The sequence below is a fragment of the Mercenaria mercenaria genome, chromosome 5, assembly GCF_021730395.1.
Source record: "Mercenaria mercenaria strain notata chromosome 5, MADL_Memer_1, whole genome shotgun sequence".
NCBI lineage: Eukaryota > Metazoa > Mollusca > Bivalvia > Venerida > Veneridae > Mercenaria > Mercenaria mercenaria.
The window spans coordinates 46,738,562-46,748,485 of NC_069365.1; the positions used below are offsets into that span (position 1 = coordinate 46,738,562).

The following is a 9,924-nucleotide window of genomic DNA, read 5'->3' on the forward strand; positions in this document are numbered from 1 at the left end:
GAATAACCTCACAGATAAGATCTCTGATCGCGCTACTGTCGACAATAGGGTGTTATTCATATAGAATTTTGGAGGTAAATAAAACCTTCTCAACTTAAATATATTTCTTTTGAAGTGTATCTCGTTGGTATACAGTAAGCTTCTTTACACATTTTGATTTAAGTAACAATATGTTACGTTGACAACACGGAGGAAGCTTGATCCACGATGTGTTGCTCTGGTTACAATAGATGTATTCAGTGTTTCCAAAAGTTCTACTTTCTTATTTTTGTACATTATGTTAATGATCTATTATGCGTTTTTCATTTCATTCATCAGAAATATTAATGATGGTACCCTTTTTCATCCAGACCTTTCCGGTCCTGTGCTATGTATCTTCTGTTCATATAGTTTTGCTGCAGTACCTTTTTGATGCAGAAAAATGTGGTATTTGGATTTTCTGTGCCAGACTGGTTTCCAGAAGTTCTCTATGAAATGCGCGATTGAAACGTGTTAGTAGGGGATTTATCCACGGCGCAAAGCGCCGGGGATGAAAATCCCCGAGACGGTAACGTCCGTATATAGTTATTCGTCTTTGTTGTCTGCATATACTGAGGCAATTTTTTCGATGTTTTCCGGTTCCGGTTTATATACACACCGCAGACTGGTTGTCTGCATGAACATCCGAGCACCCCGAATCATACATAGAAACTCGTAAACCGCGCTAACATGATTATTTTACTTCTTTTTCGTAATGAAAACTATACATGCAACTGAAAAACACTTTAAAAACAGTAAGGAAGTCTAAAGGCCGTCAAGTTTCTGCGTGGAGTGCAAACAAACAAACAAAATTCTAAAAGCTAGTGGAGAATGCTGAATGACGTCACCGTCACGGCTTCCGTAAATTTTGCAAAGTATGATATTCGCTGTAAGAGGTATGATGACACAAAATGTAAACTACAGATTAGAGCAAAGTTTCACTTTCTTGAGCGTTGAATATTTCTTTCTAAGCGGATATATAAAAGATAAATCCCCAATGCTAGGCGGTGCCTTAATTCATATTATATTTTCCCGTTCATGAGCATGATTCTCATAGAATACCTAGGGGTAGGGTATAACATGTACAGAGGCATTTTCTTTCTGGTCTGGCGCCAGTGGGGGTGGAAACCAACTAAGGGAGGAAAGAACCAACCGGTTTGTTTTTTTCCCTGGGAAGAAATCAACCGGTTGGTTTTTCCCCCGGTGAAAAAGCTGAGGGGAAAAAACTAACCATTACACCGGGCCGCCGCGGCAATAAAAACTTAACCGCGGTATTGACCTATACACCAAGGATGAATACGTATCTAGCGATTCTTGATTATAGATATTAATTAAGGCAGTTTACCTCGCTTAAAGCGTTACAGACACTGTTCAATTTCCCATGTAAATATTGGTAAAAACATCTAATTCTCATACGTTTCCAGAGCATAAAAATGTATAATCTGTCAGTTGAAGTTTCAAAGTTTTATTAGAAATGTAGCGATAACGCATGTTTTTTCGTGTTATAACATCTGCAGAATCCCGAGGGATTGGTTGGTGCCCGAGCCCGTTAGGGCGAGGGTACCAACGTATCCCGAGGGATTCTGCAGATGTTATAACACGAAATCAACATTCGCTAACGCTATTCCAGCATAAAACGAGTAAAAAAATGATAAATGAACACATTGTCACTCAACGTCATTGAATTTCCATGAAATGCGCGGGAATGTCTGAGTTGTTTTTTACGTTGACTTCATTTCGTTTTGAATTATCCGTTTTGGGGCCGAATGGCGTTTACGCTTTGCCACGGAACGCGCACATATAAAAAGGTGTTATAACAGCACGCTAGCGCGAGAATCTCCTTGTTAACACACGTTTTCTCTCCTGTTAAAACACCCCCGAAAAGTGACAATAACAGCAGTTTTATGCTAGAATATAGCATTAATTTCCTGATACCTAATATTTTTCTTTTGTTTTTGTTGTACAGCCTGGAGACCAGTGCCTTTAATCTGTAAACAAGTATCAAACGTATTATGTTTATCATATTATCTAAATCACCGTTTTTGAAAGATAATAGTTACGCGTTGGTGTGTACTTGAGAGTCGGCTTATTTCATAAAAAGATCATGTCAACGAGTAGCAACTGGAATAATCTAAATATACCCGGCCAAGAAGATAAAAAGCACGTGACTTAAACTTACTAATCGGCAGCTAGGGTAGGTTGGCGTATTCAGGGATAAATATCATTGAATACTGCATGTACAATATTTTGACACACAGGTTATCTTCGTTATTCATGTTTGCTCTTGCAATGTTTATGTTATGCCGTATCAGTTGTTAACAAGAGCTCGTAGAACACGAAATGCACCGCCCTCCCCAAACACACACCCTTGATGCATTCAGTAACTGCACAAGGAACAACAGAAGAAATATCATTTGGTCACTGCGCACTGGACGTTTGACATACCGACCTCAAATCAATAATTATGGGTCATTTACCAGTCATAATTGACCTCCGAATCAAATGTGATCGTAGACAAAAGCATTCTCTAGTTATTTGGCAAAACAGTTCTACTGTTCTGAGTCAATGTGACCTTGACCTTTGACCTATTGACCTCAAAATCATTAGGGGTCATCTGCTGGTCATGATCAACCTCTCTATTAAGTTTCGTGATCCTATGCCAAGCGTCCTCAAGTTATTTTCCATTAACGGTTTAGCTGTTCCAGGTCACTGTGACCTTGACCTTTGATCTACTGACCTCAAAATCAATAGGAGTCATCTGCAGATCATGATCAACCTTCCTCTTAAGTTTCATGATCTTATACTTAAACGTTCTCAAGTTATCGTCTAGAAACGGTGTAACTGTTTCGGGTCACTGACCTTGATCTTTGACATACTGAACTCAGAATCAATAAGGATCATATGCTAGTCATGATTAACTCCCTATTAATCTTAGGCCCAAGCTTTCTCAGCTTATACTCTGGAAATGGCTTAACTGTTCCAGATCACTGTGACCTTGTCCTTTAGTCTACTGACCTCAAAATCAAAAGGGATCATCTGCTGGTCGTGACCAACATTTCTATCAACTTTCATGATCCTAGGCCCAAGCGTTTTTGAGTTAACATCCGGAAACCGATTGGTCTAAGGACCGACAGACCGACCGGCCGACATCTGCAAAACAATATACCCCTCCTTCATCGAAGAGGGCCATAATTAGAAGAAAATTGCACATGTTTTATAGAATTGTGTGTAAACATATGACGGAATGTGAAACCAAGTTTAATACATAAATACATGCATTTGTATTAAAGAAATACCACAAACAGTTCTGTATCTTATCACGGTTCAGTGCTCATAACACTTCAATTCAACGGTGTGCGATAACTCTAGTTAACTCTCAGAATTCAAATACACTCATATACATTTTTATAATCGGTCACCTATGATTTTCATATATTTCTTTAAGAATACGCTAAAAATAAAACAATAAAGTATAAAAGTGTAGACTTAACTGCGTTTACTTACGCGAGTTTTAGAAAATGTTTTAAGTGGGAAGTGTTTTACAGAAAATATTTATTTCTAATTTATGTAATATACTTTATGTAAAGTATGATATTTAATTTTCACATCTATATAGAGGCTACATCACTGACTGAGAAGAACCGACAAGTTTGCGCCATGTGACTGTAAACTTGGTATAAAATATTTTCCGATTTATAATCTATGTCATATCAGCGTTTTTCTTCTAACTGGTAATGACCGGTTATATAGTAACTGGTTATTACTAGTTGCGATATGGTTATTGCACCAGTCACTATCTAGTTATTACCAGTTGCGATATGGTTATTGCGCCAGTCACTATCTGGTTATTGCCAGTTGCTTACTGGTTTTATACCAGTCACTATCTGGTAATTACCAGTTGCGATATGTTTATTACACCAGTCACTATCTGGTTATTACCGGTTGCGATATGGTTATTGCACCAGTCACTATCTAGTTATTACCAGTTGCGATATGGTTATTGCACCAGTCACTATCTTGTTATTTCCAGTTGCGATATGGTTATTACACCAGTCAGTATTTCGTTCTTACCAGCTGCGATATGATTATTGCTCCAGTCACTATTTTGTTATTACCAGTTGCGATATGGTTATTACACAGTCAGTATTTCGTTATTACCAGTTGCGATATGGTTATTGCACCAGTCACTATCTGGTTATTACCAGTTGCGATATTGTTTTATACCAGTTACTAACTGGTTTACCGGTATTACGAGTTACTAACGTGTTAAAACATGTTATGTAAATTACTGACGTGGCTTTATTCCAAGTTTATAACAATTTACTTTTTTATATATTTCTGGTTTGAGGTAGGGATGAAATCGGCTTATAGGACTGATAGAAGACCTTCGGCCAGGGCTGAAGTAACATAAGCAACATAACAATGTGAAAATATATATATTGGAACAGGGGTTCTACAGGTGGTTTCGACTTCTGAAACATTCAACTCAAGTTGAATATATATCCTTTAATGGGCTCAGAAAATATGAACAAGTTTTCACATGACCATGTTTATGATCTTGGCGTGGTAAATGGAACAATATAATTCTGATTGAAGTCTTTAAAAGATATGGAATGGACACGAAAACGCACGGACGGACATAATCATGGAACGGCAATGTGAAAACTCTATCCCAAGTTATTTAAGTTAATTGACTCAATATTAGATAAAACATCTTATGTCCGATACCGATATCCTCTGATATCCACAATCATAGGACGTACTTTTGAACTGGTAATATTATTAATATCATTATTTTTTATTATCGTTATTATTATTTAACATTATTATCATTATCATTATATTATCATCATTATTATTTCAGAATGAATACTAAACGTTTAAACACTTACCTACGGTAGACTGAATAGAAATAAAAACAAAACTTAGATAAACTCCATTTAAATTAATATGTGTACTTGTTGCCATTTCAAATTTGAAATGCCGGAAATCGGAGCAGATAACGCACCTACAAAATAATTATTTGCATAACCCCTAAAAAAAAAGAACAAAATTTAACACTGACAAGCTGGCCTTGAGGTGTTCGGTTTCCCATATAAACCGAAACAGAAACTAGGTATGTATTCAATAACGGTACAATGTGTCGTAACTCACACAAAAAAAAGCCTTACAATACACATTACTGCGGTTTAAAGCTAGTTTTTCACACATTAATTTGAATACTTTTATTTCACTCACATTCTTAACTAGTGACAAAACAAGTATTTATTTAGCAAGCTTTCTCGGATATTTAGGGATACTGTTTTTAATCCCCAGATAGTTTAATATAGATCTTCGGCATTTTGTTTAACTATAAACTTAATTACGTGCTAAAACATTTAAAAACTACCAAATCATTAGGTAAGCAAGTGAACAAAGACGATCAGATACATAAATCGTAGCTCAAACATATCGTTTAAAATAGAGAAACAAAACTGCAGGGACAACAACTTTATGACCAAGACAGAGAACAATCAATTGTTGAGGTCCTTATAAAATGCAGCAACACAAGTGAGCAACCAACAACATCTACACATAGATGGGGTGTAAGAAACAACCTAGACCAAGCCCTTATAACAGAGGTAGTCCTCCTAGATATCAAAGCAATTAAATTAATTAAAATGAAAATACAGAACAATATCACATGCCACAATGGGAAACTACCCACCTCCCCTCCCTTCCACCCATCGGGTTTCAACTTTAGAGACTCCTTCTGGAACCCCCATCCACTACACACACACCCGGACGTTTAGTTTCTGAAGCTACATTTAATTTCTTATTTTAAAAAAAGTTATTCTAAATCACCTAAATGTAACTAGTAAAACTGTTCAGTTCAAACCATGGGGATTCCGCATTAAATTTGGCTAGTACATTCGGCAGTGGTCATCTCTCTAAAGTGTTAGATGCTACTCATACCACCCGTAGACATAAAATAGGTAGAGCAAACTGGGGTCAATACCATGACTTTGTTTTTTAAGCACTTTCACTAGAGCACTGATCAGTGAACGAAACTCACACGCAGTTTATAAACAAGAGCACCGCCTTGCGGGTGCTGACGCTCATCTGATTTTTTTTGTGTAATAGAAATATTGTCCTACCCATGATTTTCTAAGTCTAAAAAGGGCCATCATTCTTGCAAAAAGCAGGATAGAGTTATGTTTCTTGATGTACAGTGTCCACTTATGATGGTGAAAAACTGTTGCAAGTTTTAAAGCAATAGCTTTGATAGTTTATGAGAAAAGTTGACTTAAACATAATACTCAACCAAGAAAATGATTTTCTAAGTCCAAAAGGGGCAATAATTATTGCAAAAAGCAGGATGGAGTTATGTTGCTTGCTGTACAGGGTCAGCTTATGATGGTGAACAAGTGTTGCAAGTTTCAAAGCAATAGCTTTGATAGTTTAAGAGAAAAACTTGACCTAAACATAAAACTTAACCAAGAAATCTGATATTTTCTAAGTCCAAAAGGGGCCATAAATCTTGCAAAAAGCAGGACAGAGTTATGTTTCTTGCTATACAGGGTCAACTTATGATGGTGAACAAGTGTTGCAAGTTTTAAAGCAATAGCTTTGATAGTTTAGGATAAAAGCTGACCTAAACATAAAACTTAACCAAGAAAACTGATTTTCTAAGTCAAAAAGGGGCAATAAATCTTGCAAAAAGCAAGATGGAGTTATGTTTCTTGATGTACAGGGTCTGCTTATGATGGTGAACAAGTATTCCAAGTTTCAAAGCAATAGCTTTGATAGTTTAGGAGAAAAGTTGACCTAAACATAAAACTTAACCAAGAAATCTGATATTTTCTAAGTACATAAGGGGCCATAAATCTTGCAAAAAGCAAGATGGAGTTATGTTTCTTGCTATACAGGGTCAGCTTATGATGGTGAACAAGTATTCCAAGTTTCAAAGCAATAGCTTTGATTGTTTAGGAGAAAAGCCGACCTAAACATAAAACTTAACCAGGCAACGCCGACGCAGACGCCGACGCCGACGCCGACACCGACGCCGACGCCGACAACCGCTCAAGTGATGACAATAACTCATTATTTTTTTTCAAAAAATCAGATGAGCTAAAAAGAAACAAATACCTATGGTCAAGAACACCGATAATAACAGAAAGGAACAATCCTGATTGATAAATGAATGCATAAAATTTAATGCTGTTAAAAAGGGAGAATGAAAAGAACCATTGTTACAGTAGTAAAACTAACTTCCAAAAATATAAATCATTGCACAATATGACAATCAATGTCATTTTAGAAAAGCAAAACGCATCCGTTTTGGAAAGGTATATAACACAAATTAACCCTAAAACAACGTCTAATGAAGAATGGGTCGTTGTCAATAAATTGAGAGTTAATTGGAACACTCATCTGACAAGCTGAACACCATTCAATCTGGCTGTTCATTATTTCATATAAAATCCATTTAGTTGATAACGTTATTTCGACCTTTTCTAGAACATCATATTTTCAGAACCTTATAAACCCACAACGAATTATATCGCTAGTATAGGAAAATAAGAAGGCCAGGTGTTAATTTTTATGTAAGAAAGCTCCAATTCTTAACTTATTGAATAAAACCCTCTGAATTTACTCCTTCTGGCTTCTTTCAATGTCTCTTTCCGAGACTTAAAGTTCACTTCTTGCCATTTTTATCGAGCATAAAACAGGAACATGCCGATTTCGACAAATACATACTGAAATGCAGCAGAATAAAAGAAAACACGATGCTTTTGAGAAATGGCACAAGAAAATGAAGAAAGACTATTAGACTACTTGAGATCAGATCTGCGCGCGTAGGCTTACATTTGATTAGGTAGTGATCAGCCACAACGAACCGGTAGTCATGGGTAAGGCAGATATACCGCTGCAACAGCAGTAATAAATAGTATTGTCATTAATTTATACCAAAAAGATTTATTTTTACGTTTTGTTTGTTTTAGATGGCAAAGTAATTATATATTACGTAAATGGGTGTGGATAAAGCTAAATGTGTTCATTCATAATGGAAAAAAAGTAAGGATGAATATCCAGCAGGATCAAGCCACATTCTGAAAGGAACACAATGGAACACAGTGGAAGCCATTTCTAGCATAGAACGGTTTCATGTATATTATATTTAGCTATTCTTGAACTGTGACAGTGGTGAATGTTTTTAAACGCGTCATTGCCTTATATGTTGTAGTTTGTGGCTGCTGCAAATATGTCAACAACTCAGACGACAATAGAATCTAAATGATGTATGTAAAAGGCAATGATGCATTTTAATGTTTAGTCCTTTTTCATGCCTAAAATAATGATTACAAGAAATATTCTGCATGCCTATGGTATTGCGTTTTTCCTGTATGCATTTTATTCACTCATTTTATTGTTAAAGTGAAATTAAATAGATTAGAATGCTAATACTTTTTGTTTCACTGGTTAATTAGATTCTAAAGCAAGTTTGCTTATAGCACGTTCTGTGATGCAATTGCTTAATACCTTATGTTTTAAAACCTTCTTCTCGTTCCGCAAATAGAACCACGAATATCAACGAAATATTTTCGCAAAAGTATTGCATGAAGATATGAAACTGATTGTTAATATTCCACATGTCAGATTGTTTCAAATCTGCAAATAGAGTTCAGCCGACACTGTCAGATTTTTCTTTCAGTTCATAAACATGATATCAATCATACACTTTAGACCACTGGCACCAGACCAGAAGAAAATGCCCACAGTACTGTACATGTTGTACATGTTGTACCATCGCGCATTTCTCACCTAAAACGCGCATTTCAGTAAATGTGTACTAAGGATATTGAGCAAGCGGTTACTGTAAATTCATCTTCCATCGTGTCTTCAATATTTCTTATCCCAGAGAAACAATGCGTAGTTTAAAGTTTCATCAATGTTGCAGAACTGAAATTCCCTAAATTCCTAATGATTACAGAAGTTCCGGCCTAGATTACAAAATCATTCTGATTGGCTGATGTGAAATGTATGTCAGTCGTCGTTTTACTACACGTGTACGATAAAATGTGTATATGCAGCAATGTGAATTAGATATACAATACATATACGAACCAATGTATGACTTCAAATTCAAAATTATTTCAAAGGATAATTCCATTTTATTGTATAACTATGAATAGTTTGCATTTTGTTTTTGTTTGTTTATATTTTTGTAACATTGGCGAAAGTATAAAATATGTTGAATATCTCAATATAAATATGAAATATTGAGACAATGTGACTGGTGCACGATGGAAGATAAATTAACGCTGGTACTCATTCGTCGAACTGTGCGTTTTAAAAGTGTACGTCTGAAACGGGTTAGGGCATTTTCTCGTTCATGACCGTGGTTCTTATAGTATACCTTGGGATGGGGTATAGCATGTACAGCGGCATTTTCTTTCTGGTCTGGTGCCAGTGCTTTAGACATCACAGTTGCAGACATAGGTATGCAATTGTTTGATTTACATTTTACGCAAGGACAAACTTTCATATTAGATAAGGTTTTGATACTATGGATCATTCTAAAACCCTATAGTGGTAGAGGAGCCGTTTCGATTTAATAATTTTTACGATACGGCCAAATTCCCTCCGTAACAAAACAGTTCTAAACTTTTATTGAAAGATACATATTATATTGTTTCCTCCTATCAGTTTTAGATGAATTTATCTAGAATGAAGCAGTTTGATCTAAAATGGAAGAATTTACAATTGAAATACCACCACAGAAACGTATTCTTTTTTTTTTTCAAAAACTATAACATATTATTGTATTACAATCCTTCAAAGGTTTATGTCTGAATAGCAAAAGATAAATCGTTATAAATTACCTGTATCGTTCTCAAGACATAAAACCAGAGAATATTGTGT

At 35.7% G+C, this 9,924-nt stretch overlaps 1 protein-coding gene across 1 annotated transcript in view; it reads right to left on the reverse strand.

Moving 5' to 3' along the window:
* The window catches only part of LOC123557164 (sushi domain-containing protein 2-like), a 49,185-nt gene extending 44,064 nt beyond the window's left edge, over positions 1 to 5,121 (reverse strand). The window contains exon 1 of the mRNA XM_045348464.2: positions 4,911 to 5,121. Coding sequence (XP_045204399.2) covers positions 4,911 to 4,986 — 76 coding nt within the window. The 5' untranslated portion in view covers positions 4,987 to 5,121. The remainder of the gene's footprint in view (positions 1 to 4,910) is intronic.
* Between the last annotated feature and the right edge of the window lie 4,803 nt (positions 5,122 to 9,924).